Source organism: Netta rufina, assembly GCF_964035555.1.
Source record: "Netta rufina genome assembly, chromosome: 6".
Taxonomy (NCBI): Eukaryota; Metazoa; Chordata; class Aves; order Anseriformes; family Anatidae; genus Netta; species Netta rufina.
In genome coordinates, this window is record NC_140129.1 from 2,505,850 (window position 1) to 2,520,145 (window position 14,296).

The window sequence follows — 14,296 nt, forward strand, 5'->3', positions numbered from 1 at the left end:
TGAAGAGAATCGTAAAAACATGTTGCATTTTATTAGATGTTAACCATTTTAGGAGTTCAAGGTGTTCAAATGTGTTGCGTTTTGGAAGTCTGCGATTGTAGAAGCAGGTTCTACTTTGATAAATTATAAAAAATGACTGTGAAATGACTAGCAGCACAGCTATAATTGTTCCCATATAATATATGTCAGAATTATCCAGACCACCATCTATCAGAAATGGCTTGCATGTGCATTATCTGTGTATTCATGCAACATCCCTTTTTCCAGTGCAAATTGACTTACTGTACTGGGTCTGGCTGGGATGTTAATGTTCCCTGCAGCAGCCCACACAGTGCTGTGCTCTGCACTTGGAGCCAGAACAGCAGTGGGATCACCCCAGTGTTGTGTCTGCTGCTGAGCAGTGCTGGCACAGCATCGGGACTCTCTCCAACCCTCCTAGGGCGGTGGGCAAGAAAGTGGGAAGAGAAACATCCCCAGGGCAGCTGACCTAACCCAACCAAAGGGATGTTCCGTACCATGTGGTGTCACACTCAGCAATAAAAGGTGGGAAAAGGAAGAAGAGGGGAGGGGGGGGCTCTCGTGAAAACGTTGGGCCTCCTCCCGAACACCGGCTATGTCATTGAGGCCCTGCTGCAAGGCCGTGGTCAGGCATCGCTCATTTGTGGGAAGTAGAGAGGAATTTCTTTCCTCTGCACTTCCACACAGCCTTTACTTGTTTTGTTTCTTTCCCTTTCCCCCTCCCGTTTCCCTTTTCCTTTAGTTAAATTGTTTAGTTTAGTAATGATCTTTCCTCAATAATTTTTCCCTTTAATTAAATTATCCTTACCTCAACCCGTGAGTTGTTCTTTACTTTACTTCTCCTCCTCCTCATCTAGGGAGGGGGGAGTGAGAGCGGTTGTGGTGTTCAGCTGCCCAGCACGGTACCACCACCACAGGGCTCTACTCCACAAATTCTTCCTTTTGCCTGTTCAGTTTTCACGCAAGCAGTCTCTATGATTTCAGGGAAACTCATTAATCAGGACGAGGATGTTCATGACAAGCTTTCAAATTAGTTTTATAACTTGATCCCACAGGGAAAACAGACTTGAGAATACATAAAGGAAATGCTGTGAGGTATTTATTTCTCACTGTCCTTCACTATTCAATGTAGACATCTGTGGAAAAACAAGTTTCTTTGTCTACTGATTTATAGTTCATAAGACCTTATCCTAAGTTTTGCAAAGATGTTTTAAGACTTTTTTTCCCTCCATTTTCAGCTTCTGGAAAAAACCAACAATATGTTTGAGGAATCAGATTCTGCAGCTACGAAAAGTCCTTTGCATTTAGCTGTAAGTATGAGACGTGTAACATGTTTGATGATCATCTCCTAGAATAACTCCTTAACCTCTGTCTTTGAAGCAGGTTTAATCATAGACTTGATATTGAAACAGCTGTAAAGAGATGTGTAGGTCTACATGTAACAAAATCAGGTTCTGGGCTGGAATTGTTAATTAAGTTTCTGGCAGTTGAGGCTCTTTGCTTTTATTGACTGTAATACTCAGGTAGACTGTAGAAGAAGAAACAAACTGTAAAGAAATTAAATGGCAAGTCACAACTTTTCTTTATAACTAGTTCATAAATTTGAGCTTGAGCCCATGGCTTTGACAATGGAATGGGTTGCTCTTGATAATCTCTTGGAGAGATGCAGAGTGTAAAAACTGGTGCACAGCCAGGTGTGATAACACATGCTTAAACCCCAGAAGTGCCCTGGGAGTATGCAGTAGTCACTGTGCTGACAAAAGGGGATCCAGCACCTGTGGCTCAGAGATCTCAGTAGCTTCCTTTTCCCAAGAGTCTGAGATTCAAGATTCATCAGCCCTCTTCCCAGAGTCTTCTTGCACAGAATCACAGAATAGTGTAGGTCAGCTGGGACCTCTGGAAATCATCTACTCCGTGATCAGAGCAGGTTCAGTTAGAGGTGGTTTTCTCAAGGGCTGTGCCCCATTACGTTTTGAAAATCTCCAAGCACAAACAGTTCATGGCTTCTGCTGGCAATCTGTTTCAGTGCTTGACCATCCCCATGACAAAAACGTTTTTTCTTGCATTTAAATGGTATTTTCAGTGTTTAAATTTGTGCCCATTGCCTCTTGTCCTGTCACTGGGCACCACTGAGAAGAATTTGTTTCTGTCTTTTTGAACCTTTCTGAACCTTTTCTTTTTGAAGCTGAACAGTCCCACCTCTCTCAGCCTGTCCTCACATGTCTTACACAAACTGGCACTTCACTGAATATCCAACCTCACCATGAAGCTGCTGTGTAGAAAACAGGATCAAATTTTAGTTCTATAGTGATCATATCTCTGTTTCCCAGTCAGTCATAACAGCTCCAACCTGGCATTTGAATTATCCACACATAATCTGAGGGAACTAGAGCTGGAACAGTTTGGTTAAAAGGACCAAGTTTGCCACTGAACAATTCTCACCCTCAGTTCTTTTCCTCTGCAATTTGACTACTTTGGGAAGAAGATTGTCCCAAGATAAAATAGGGGTTACAACCTGTACTGTCATCAACACAAATTCCTGTGCAGGGAAAGGACTTGACCTGCAGCTGGCCAGACAGCAAGCTCATTTCCTCTCCAGTCTTTCTTGGAAAGAATCCTTGCAGGGAAACTGCCAGTGTCTCTCCCTGTTGTATTGGTTGCTGTTTAACAGTAGTCCATTTACCCAAGATGCCCCAAAAACACAATAAATTAAAAAAAAAAAAAAAAAGAAAAGCTTACATAAAACATTACAATTTCTCACACTTTAACTGCAGGTATCCAGAAGTATCTTTGACATTTGTGTCAAGGCCTCTCATTTATTGGGGTGCCTGTGGCTATCCTTCCACAAATATATCAGTGTCTCTGAATGTCTCTACCCGGTGGTCCAGAAAGCTGTGAACTTACACCAAAACACAGAGACCTGTTAAACAGCTGATATGGAGCAGTGGCCATGGCCTCTGCTTCCAGATATTTGACAATAGAATAGAAATAGTTAAGAATTAGAAACAAAGGGGTGAACTAGCAGCTAATGAAATACTGATCTGCCATTCTCTGAGGCTATAGTGGCTGGTTAGGGTCATGGCTAAGTAAGTGACTGTCAGGCAAACCAAAAAGAAACAAACAAAGAAATCAACTTTATCCTTTCAAGGAGATGATGGGGGTTTACTGTCTGCTTGGCATCTTCAAGATAGGCACTCATATTGTGCCAAAGTTCAGGTTATAGCTGGTTGTTTTCTAAGTAAAACTGTAATAGAGAAGAAAATCTAACAACTGCATCAGAGTGTTTTCTGGGATATGAGTTCTCTGTGCCCTCAGCTTCCTCTGCTTTTTCTGCCTTTGCCTTTTTACTTTTATGAAGTAGCTTTCTTGGTCTAACAGGGAAACCACTGTTTGGTTCCTACTCTGTTCTGTTCTTTTAAACTTTAGAGAATGGTCACTAGAAGCAAGCTACTACCACCACTACTTAACCTGGAAGTTTGGTGGCTGATTGTTAATTTTGTGTTAGTATTTCTCTTCTGTTGTCATTAAGTGCTTCAACTCTAGTAACACTAGTTCTATGTTCATGTGTAAATAAAAAGGATCTTCTGTGTGAGTCTAACAGCCAGTAGAGGAGAGCAGTCCCTACAAGGTTAAATGAAATTTAGTCTGTACTGAATTGATGAATTATTGAATTATTCCTCACCTTGGGTTGTATTAGAAGGTCAGAGCAAATCAATAAGCATAATTTCGCTCCATGAAAACCAGGAATTTTTGAGTGTCGTAGCTACTTTTATCATCCACAATGTAATTTGGAAAAGCCCTTTCAAGCTGAAGAGTCATAAGGAGTCAAGAAAACTATCATTTCTACTGTGTTTGGGAGACCAACAATGGCATATCTTATTCGTGTTTTATGTGAAAGTCTTTGAGAGGCGAGAGTTGTGTTCTTTACATGACTCATTTCGTATTTCTAGGCCTATAATGGTCATCACCAAGCCTTGGAGGTACTTCTCCAGTCCCTGGTAGATCTGGATATCAAGGATGAGAAGGGACGCACTGCTTTGGACCTGGCTGCATTTAAAGGGCATGCAGAGTGCGTGGAAGCTCTCATCAGCCAGGGTGCTTCGGTCACTGTAAAAGACAACGTCACCAAAAGGACCCCACTGCACGCTTCAGGTGAGTGTGGACTTATGCTACGCTTGTGGTACGAACCCTGTAACACATATGTTGTTAACTTTACTCACCTACGATTTCCAATGCATATTTCTTCTAAGAAGAACGAGATTTTGACGTATATTGAGGACTGCTTCTTGTTTGCCAAGGCCCAGCAGTTAACTCTTCATCTGTCTTTTCCTTGTTTTTTCTCCTCTGTCCCCATGGATCAGTCCTCCTTCACAGAATACCATATTTTTCTATACCACTACTGCTCAGTCCTTACCTACTTACCTCTGCTTTTCCATACCTCTCTATTACCACCTACTCTTTATGATGTATGATGTTTCCTCTACAACACCTTCACTTAATGGTTCTTCAGCCAAAAAAAAGCAGGGGAAGAGATAATGATTGTTTTACTGCTTCTCCTAAGGAAGAAAGGTTGAAAATACAGGTAGGCTTCTGGTGGCAATTAAATTGTTGTGTTTTCAAAACCTTCAGCCTTTCGCAGTGGCAGCTCTGCAGAAATTCACCCTCTTTCAGATGTTATTCTCCTAAACCAGCTTGTGAATTTGCTGTTGCTAGGAGTTGCTCCATTCACCATGTGTTGAGTACTACACATTGCATAATTAACTGGAAACTGAAAATGTAGAATTTGCCATTTATTTAAAGGTTATTATTTAATATGTACCTGTTGGTTAAATACACAGCAGCACCAAAGGGAATATTGCTCCTCTGACTGTTGAGGAACTCTGTACAACATAGTAGTGACCTCTAGTGGGAAGTAAAATTAATAATTTATTGGACTTTTTTTTTTTTTTTTTTTTTAGTTAACAATGTTAATTGTCTTTCTGTGTATTTTTTCATCTTGCTTAGAATAAAATGCATGCACATATATATACCATCTCTTTCTGTGATCACGTTTGTGCAGCCTGGAAGCATAAAGTCAAATTGACCTATATTGATTTTGCCTGCAGTATTGAAGAGATTTCTGCAATAAGTCTTCATAGCATACTAAAAAATGTCTTCTGCCACCATAGACTTTGCATAAAACCAAGTGCATTGCTACCCACAATAAAGTAATAATATAGAAATGTTGTGCCACAGTGCACAAATCAGAAGTTTGAGACCAGAATTCAGGGGGGGGGGGAGTTCATTTGTTTGCAATGAAACCACAAAATATTAAATCCAGATGATCCCACCCTATTAAAACTGTTGGTTTAATTAATTTAAGTCAAGATCAGTGCTGCCACAGAAGTGCAGTTGAGTTGGTCAAGAACTTTTCTATAGCCACTTCAAACCTAGCTGGGGATCTCATGAACAAGCTGTGACTTTGTCTGGCATGTCATCGCTGCTAGCAATGATTTTGCATTTATTTAAAATCTTGGTTATAGTTGCATAGATTTCTTGTCCCAGCTGAACTTCGAGTATTCTGCATTACTGAAAAAGCTAAATGCTTACAAAGCCATATTCTTGTTAGCAGCTCCCACTCAAAATATGGATTTGTTGACCAGATTTGTTAAATAGAGTTGAGTAGGTTTGTTGAATAGAAGGATTATTTTAAGTAGACACGTTTCTTACCTTCATACAAATTCAGATTGTGTTTTTATTTCTATTTTAGTTCATTTTTTAAATTGCCCTCATCACTGAAGTGTGAGTGCCTTCCATGTAGAACCAGCAGGAAGATCAATTGTAGACTTCTCTAGTCTGTGACTTTGTTGTTGTTGTTTCACAAAATTAAAAAAAAATAATAAAAATTTCAGGGATTTGAGCAGAATTTTCTTTAAATCTTCAGTAAAACAAATAAGCTAAATTTATATGTAAAAAAAAAAAGAGAGAGAGAGAGAGAGAGAAAAGGCAAGAAGCAGGAAAACCCTACCCATAGCAATAATAAAGAAATGGAGAACATGTACCCTAAGCAGAAAGGAAAATACTACACAGAAAAAATGAGTATTTGAAGTCTTAGAAAATAACGTTTATCGCTGTCATGAATTTGGAGGCTTTTGAATGCAAAGTAAGAATGCAAAATAATGAAAATTTTGGGTAAATATCCAATCAGATACTGTTTACGTCCTTGCACTCAACAGCTGTGCAGAATTCTGTGGAAATCCTGAAGTAGTAAAGCTTCCATCTCCAGCTATTACAAAAAGCTACTTGAAGTCTGATGATTTTTGTTATGCTGTTTCGTAACATTTTGTTTAGGGGTGTTTTAGCAAAGAATGATGCCACCTGTTGGAAACCCTGCATGGTTCCACTGCACTATTCAACATTTTTTATTTGCAATGCAAGCGTAAGAGGAAATCTGGCATATTTTGAGAAATCTAACAGAATTCTTGCTGAATTAATCCTTTGAGTGACAGGATGCATTTGAATGCATAAAGGTGAATACTTGCATGCGTTTACTGTGCAGTGGAACAAACAAAAAGGCATGTGTGCCCATCCCCTTAAACGTGCGTGCCTTCATTCCTTCTGATTGCACAAGCAGAATTGCTGAGCAGAGCAGTTAAGGAGACTTGAACTGGTGGATTGGATTACAGGATTCTGCAGAGCTCTGTTCAGTAAAGGGATTTGTAACTTTAGTAGCGAAATAATTCACCTAACGAAGTATTCTTATTTATTTATTTATTTATTTTTTTGTCTGTTCCCCTCAGGGAACAGGCTTTCTTTACCTCATAACATAGAGAGTTTCCTTAGCCTAAATTGTATGTTCCCTATATAATTTTATTACCACCAATCTTTCCTCTGTCTGGCTTGGGGAATCCATTGGAAATGTTTCCCTAGGGTAGCATTGTAGCTCTGTTGGCAAAGCTCATATTCCCTGCAGGGTCTGTAATGTTTAGCAATCACTGGGTCCGCTCTGAATACTTTCTGGGAGCATCTATTCTAAAACTGATTTACCAGAATCTTCTTCAGACATCAGTATGAACAAGCTAGGATTTCTCTTCCTTCTGCTGGCAGAAAGAACTGTTTTTTTTTTCTTTTTTCCCCACAAGTCATTGACTCATCAGCCCTGCAGAAGTGTTTACGTGTTATATATATGTCATTATTTAGTGGCAAATAACTAAAAGCATCTTTTATTTTTTCTGGGTAGAGCAACTGAGATTATTCTTGGATGAGTGATTTAAATGTGATGATGTGCACCCATTTCTCTGCCAGGATGATGTGACACAGGTGGTGCCCAAGGTTTCTGCCTCAGCCCACAGGGTGTGGGCAGTGTGAATGCATGAGTTGCTGTAATAAAAACACAATCTCTATCTACTGAGTATAGGGATTTGTTTTTTATTTATTTTTTTAAGTACGAAATTTCTGTTCCTCCTGTGAGTGAAGCCTTTAAGCCAGCTGACACACAGATTGGTTTCCAGCATCTGGCCCTGCAAAATAGAGTACTTTTCCAACAGCAGTGGGTTACATTTTAAAGAGCAAACCCTGTTTTTGAGAAGTACCCATGGCTTCTAATGTTAAACTAGGAAAAACTGGAATAACCCCAAAAGAATTTTTGTCTCTGTTTGGGCATCTGCATAGCTGTGTAAGGAGCTGAGATGATGGTGTGCTGTCACCTCTGCGCTGACTGAATTGAAGAATGTCTCATCACAGCTCTCTTAACTAAGGAAGATCCCAGTCAAGGTTTTGAGGGGGACAAGTAAGCAGATTGAGACAAAACAGTCTTTCAGTTAAAGAATGTCAGCAGTAGTGGTGACTTTGTGTACTTCAGCCTGGACTCAGTCACCTTGAGCATGCCCAATGCCAAAGTTCAGCTCTCAGCAGCAAACAAGGCTGGTGTGGAGCTGCCAGGATTGACTTGGAGGCTAGAGAGATCTTGGTCAATGCCCAGGGGACTGGGAGGATATGACTGACGGGCTTGAGTAGGAACAAGCATTTCCTGAGAAGTTTGAGTCTGAGGGAAGAAGCGGAGATGCAGTACCTGCTGGCTGCGTTGTAGAGGCTGTGATGGCGCCCTCCTCGTGGCTTCCCCACTGCCTGCTGTGGGGCTCAGCACAGCTGAGTCAGCCTGGAGGTCACTGGAGTGCAAAATGTCAAAGTAACGTGGTGCTTCCTGGAATACAAAATGTGTAATATTGGTCTTTCTTTGCAGATGTTTCTTTTTTCATAACAGCACTGAAGAATTTGCTTGTACAGCCCATGTAATATTAACAAGCTTTGCTGCTGTACTGCTTAATGCATTCCAACAGTGATCATAGAAAACCTTGTCTGCCTGCTTGCTCTGAGGGATTTTGAAATGCTGACCCGTTTAGCAAAGATCTTTTCAGTAGTGAAAATCACAATTTCTGTTTTACTCATTTGGGATTTTTGAATGAAAGAAAAATAATCCTTGTTTTACTGAAGTCAGGGAAAAAAGAGCTCATATTTCATTGTCAGAAGCAAATTGAAAATTTTAGGAATACGAATTTATTATACTGCGAAGTATTTTAATTGTTTATCAAGAAATTTCTTATCCATGAATATTACAATGGAAAAGTATCTGAAATTAAGCCTATTTTAACTTAACACACTTTTTTTTTCTTCATAGTTATTAATGGTCATACACCCTGTTTACGGTTGTTGCTAGAAGTTGCAGACAACCCTGATGTGACAGACGCCAAAGGACAGTAAGTTTTCTTTGTGATGGTTTTCTTTCAGTTCTGTGAGTCAAATAACATCTCAGATTTCATACAGAAAAAGCATTTATTTGCAATACTGTACTTCCTGTACTACTTTTAGAATTTGGCAGAAACTATAAAGTACACATTCTAAGCCATGTGGAAAAGATTATTCATTAATCTTAGCCCCTGCTTCATACTTCAAACAATTCTTCATAGATGCTTAAAGCCAGATTCAACATAAACTAACGAGCTTCTGAGATGTTTCTATAGACTTTTACTTTCTAAAATGCTGATATTTCAGGGCTTACTTGGTATACTAAGCTGGTAAAGTGAGACTGATAATTTGAGGTGAGCCCTAAATCTGAGATGTTCCTACAGAAGTCTTATGTCTTATTAAATGGTAGCTATAGAGGCAGTATAAAGTATGCTTTAGAAGCTGAAAGCATGAATGCTTAAAAAAAATATATGGGGTACCTGGAAGATATCTGGCTATACATACAACTTTGAATGGTATTAGTCTTATCTAAGAATAGAAGAATAGATTGCTTTCAGGAAAAAAAAAAAAAAAAAAAAAGATATGTTAGTCCAAATGTTGGCTTTAATAGAGTTTCCTCATGTTCATGACTCCACTTTAAACAATTGTGCAGCATTTTCAAAACAAATGCTTTGAGTTGTTGTCATCTTGGTAACTATTGGGCATTCATTCACAACAGTTGGGTACTCTAAAGTTCACGTGTTGCTGGAGGTGACAATAATTGTAGGTTGTTAAGAGAACAGATTGTCCCGAATGATGCTTTGTAAACTGCTTGCAAATGAATCATACTAGTTGGCTGATAATATTTTAAGAATAATTTCATACAAAATATTTTCACCTGGATATTATATAGAAGAGTACAGTGAAAGGAATAAATTTCTGAGTAGGAATGGAGAGAAATGCAGGGCTTCCTGACTTCCCTAGTCCAGTAAGTTAGCAGTGCCAAGTAGCATGTCATTTTATAGCTGTGACTGTTTTGTTTGTTTTTCTTCTAGAACCCCCCTAATGCTTGCAGTGGCATATGGGCACATTGATGCTGTTTCCTTATTACTTGAAAAAGAAGCATCTGTAGATGCAGCTGATCTCGTGGGATGCACAGCTTTACATCGAGGGGTGACTTAGTTTTATTCTAATTATTTGTTTTACTGAGAATACAAGTCATTTATAAATACAGGGATATTGAATATGGAGGGGATATAGTTAGTGAGTGAAAACATGACTAAAAACAGTCAATGAGGTAAAAATCAGGACAAATCTGCTCTGCTTTTGACTTTATTTCACATTCAATTTAATTAGACAAAGTATTGATTAGATTGATTTTTCTCTTGGCTCTAGACACTCTACTATAGCAATCATTATTGTTATAAGTACTTTATGAATTTTGAAAATAATTTATTTAAAAGAACTTCCCAGCAGTTGCTATCCTTTTTCTTGGGGAGGATGTTGTAAGTAAGTAAGCCTTAAGTATTGGGCTCATGAGTATTGAGTATGTAAGTATTGGGCTTTGAGCCATGGGATCGAAGGAGCTTTCATCTCTGTCATCTGAATCCCGTTCAGGCTGTTTCATGTTCACAGGCATCAATCATAGCACATGTTTCCTGGGCATGAGTCTATGTTTACATCAACCTCTTTACTCATTTCTTTGTTACCAGATTATGACTGGGCATGAAGAGTGTGTTCAGATGCTGTTAGAGAAAGACGTATCTATTTTATGTAAAGATGCCAGAGGCAGAACACCTCTGCATTTTGCAGCAGCTCGGGGTCATGCCACTTGGCTGAGTGAATTACTGCAGGTAGCACTTTCAGAAGAAGACTGCAGTTTAAAAGATAATCAAGGTTATACACCGCTGCACTGGGCTTGTTACAATGGTAAGTTTGTCCCTGTGGATTTTTACCAAATTCAAATGCGGCCTCAGTTTTAGGAAAGCATGGTGACAAAGTTTAACCCTTTGAGAAACTTAAAATGAAGAGTCAAATTATTTCCCCTCTTGCGTATTGTCTGTAGTTTGCATTTTCTGTGTTTACACTTCAGTTCAAAATCCAGGGAAATTCCAGCAATAGCTCTCAATGGCTTTGCAACTTATAGAGAAATATCTCAGTCATCACATTCATTTGCTCCCATCACAGAAGGCCAGGGTGAAATTCTGGATTTCCTGAAGTAAATGATGAAATTTGCATTGATTAATATGGGGCCAGAAATGCTTCTCTGAGGTGTCACCTTCTTATTTATTAAAGCAAGAAGTGACATGATTAGATGGATGGCCTGAACTGATTATGTTTCTTGCTTAATAAAAGGATAAAACCTCCTAGTACCGTCATTCAAGACCATCTTTGGAGATGTGTGAGGCCATGTATGTAATATCACTTAAAAAGGAGACTATTTTTCCTTTCCTTTTATTTTGAGAAGGGTTAATATCAGCCTGGATCTACTGTGTTGCTGAGATATATATATATATGCGTATATATATAAAGTAAAACAATTTTTGTCTATTATTTTATCACATAAAAGTTTGTGTACACAATGTGTTCAATCTTAAATCTAAAGTGTTAAATTGTAATCCTTATAAACCTAGTATTCAATGAGTGAATTACTTGCTTTGTGTAACGCTGCAAACTGTCTGATTTCTTATAGGTCATGAAAACTGCATAGAGGTACTATTGGAACAAAAACTTTTCCGCAAATTCCATGGTAATAGCTTCTCTCCGTTGCACTGTGCCGTGTAAGTAGAAATGTCCAGTAACAAATGCAGATATGTTGCTTTAGGACATATCTGGAAAAAGTAGCAGCATGAGAAGAAAACAATTTTTATTTGAGATTATTTGCACAAGCAAATAATTTTAAAGCTGGTCATAGAACTGTGCTTATCTTAAGTTCTCTTATTCCTTATGAACAACAAAAAGTTGGTGGCTATTATGAGTTTCTAATCTTCTTCCATGCACGTATCTTAGACACATTCTTTATTCAAATAAAGCAGTGCATTTTCATACAAGAAGGATTTTAATATGGCAAAAGTCATAACTTTTCATTACATAATTGCAAATGTATTTTTACAAAAAATGCAAGATTACTTTGATATGTACGACCTAACATGCTTATGAGAACATATAAACCATCAGAAGAGTAAGGAATTAGGCACTGTAAAAACAAATGCAAACCTTTCTCATTCTTACCAACAATCAGAATGGCAGAATTATGAACTCTGTCTTCTATTGGAAGAATTGATGTATTCCAGAATTAATGATAGGAGTTACTATTCTGTAGGCTTTCTTTCTACACTTGATGTCATTGGAAAGTAGAGAAGTAATTTATTATATATCAAACCTTGTAATTATCAAAAACAATATATTAGAGAAATAAGAATATTTATAAAGACTTTTTTTTTACTCTGCTTAGATGTTAAAAATGTTAACATAAAAATGTTAAAAATGCGTGCAACTTTAAAATAAAAGAACTGTTGCTAAGACAACATGGTCTTCTAGCTATATTAGAGATATAATATATGGCTAATACTGTTACTAAACACTGTTCATAATGGCATAAGACAAATTACCAGGAAGAGTACCTCCACGAAGGAAAAGTATTAGAAGTGTGAGCTGGAAGATCTGAGTTTTGATACCTTAAACATTTTGATACCTTAAACATTAGCTTTCTCTTTGTAAGTGTATATGACCGAGTACTTTCCAGTGTTTGACACTTAGATTAAAGGATTTTAAGGTATTAAAGTTTTAATCCTAGGTTGGTATTGTACTTTCAGTTAACCTTGTGCGTAGTGAATTGCAGGATCAGCTGTGCTTTAGGTGCTGAAATACATAGTAGCAGATGCAATCTTTTTACCTTTTTAAAAAATGTCTTGTCTTTTGGCAGAATCAATGATCATGAAAACTGTGCATCACTGCTTATTGGAGCCATTGATGCCAACATTGTCAATTGCAAGGATGACAAAGGAAGGTAATAGCTTCTTAAAGTGCCTTTCATCATTGTGAATCCATCTCATGTTTTTCATAATTCTGTCTGAACCTCTGTAACTAATCTCTATCATATGTAGCTGAGCCAAAACTTGTCATGCTGACTCTGTCAGATAGCAGCTTACACTGCAACAAACTTAAGTGGTGGCTGACTTTGAAGTAAGAATACTATAAAGTATTCAATTTGGCTGTCAAAAAAAAAGTAGTGTTTTGTTTGTTTAAAAAACATACTGATCCAGGCTGTTTCTCTGAATCTGTTTTCTTTCTGTTAAACATATAAACACATTTATTTGCTAAATGGTGTGATACTGTGTACAAATAGGAAAGTATTTCAATAAAAGTTATGTTAGCATTCTCAGAGCAAATGGTTGAAAACTTGTGTACAGCAAAGTAATTCATACTGGTACAGCAAGAGATATTCATTCAGTCAAATCTTCGGTCACATTGATAATCTCACTGCATGTATATACGTACTTAAGATTGCTAAAATTCTAAAAATATAATACTCATTGTTTCTCTTAATTAAAACAAATACAAAACCTTCAGTAATTGTGATTACTTACTCCTGTAAGGGTGAGAGCACCTCATCCTTACTAATAAGCAAAAACTGAAGTAACACAATTACATACAACATGGGTTACATACCAACTGTCCTTCATCTCAGTTAGTTGTACTTCAGACCCAAAAGGCCACAGGGAGACAGGACAACTTCTAGTGTCTTTCAGTCTTGTGGAAACTGATAATTTTCAAAGTGAACAGAATTCTTTCTGCCTTTCATAGTAATGCCAGTAATTGTCATAGCCAGTTGATGTAGTATCTTTGAGTATTGCTTGAAATACTTCAGTTTATTTAAGTAATGAATCTGTTCTTTTCTCATAGTTTTCCCATTTCAAGCTTGTTTAAGAAAAATAAAAATCACATGAACAAGCATTGTACTGCTTTCCATTTTACAGAGTAGATTCCATTAAAATAAATATGCTGCTAGTACAAGATTCTACACAACACCATATCCACCCTCTGATGCTCTTTTTTTAAAGTTTATGTTGCACCAGGACAGAGACTGTAAATATTGTTTGATTAATTTTGGATGTTGCTACTACGGCTTTCCTCTTGTGATAACTTTTAACTTTCATGGAAAAAACATCCAAACCATCTTGTGCTTTCAGGTTCTTGAGAAGGCAAGTAAATAGGAATATTGTAATTATTCAGCAACAGCTGTGGTCGTGTTAATTTTCCCCACAGAACGCCCCTTCACGCAGCAGCCTTTGCGGATCATGTAGAATGCCTCCAGCTCCTCCTGAGTCACAGCGCCCAAGTGAATGCTGCGGATCATGCAGGGAAAACACCTCTCATGATGGCAGCTCAAAACGGTCACGTAGGTGCTGTAGGTGAGTAAATCCTTGCCACTTTTGAGTGCAACTGCAGTTGCTGATCCCAAATAAGTGATCATGTTTTCCTGGGAAAACAAAGGAAGACAACTAAATTTTGTGCATGCCTGTAAGAAGCTACCTTTACATCTTTAATTTTTGTTTCCTTCTCAGTCATTGTT

At 37.9% G+C, this 14,296-nt stretch overlaps 1 protein-coding gene across 4 annotated transcripts in view; it reads left to right on the forward strand.

The window, feature by feature from the left end:
- The window catches only part of ANKRD44 (ankyrin repeat domain 44), a gene marked incomplete at its 3' end in the record, with an annotated part of 76,704 nt that overhangs the window by 52,428 nt on the left and 9,980 nt on the right, over nucleotides 1–14,296 (forward strand). For all 4 annotated transcript variants that reach the window (XM_084289145.1, XM_084289143.1, XM_084289144.1 and 1 more), the window contains exons 16-23: nucleotides 1,257–1,328; nucleotides 3,969–4,170; nucleotides 8,675–8,753; nucleotides 9,777–9,894; nucleotides 10,434–10,650; nucleotides 11,414–11,501; nucleotides 12,647–12,730; nucleotides 13,990–14,135. In XM_084289145.1, the coding sequence (XP_084145271.1) occupies nucleotides 1,257–1,328; nucleotides 3,969–4,170; nucleotides 8,675–8,753; nucleotides 9,777–9,894; nucleotides 10,434–10,650; nucleotides 11,414–11,501; nucleotides 12,647–12,730; nucleotides 13,990–14,135 (1,006 nt within the window). The remainder of the gene's footprint in view (nucleotides 1–1,256; nucleotides 1,329–3,968; nucleotides 4,171–8,674; nucleotides 8,754–9,776; nucleotides 9,895–10,433; nucleotides 10,651–11,413; nucleotides 11,502–12,646; nucleotides 12,731–13,989; nucleotides 14,136–14,296) is intronic.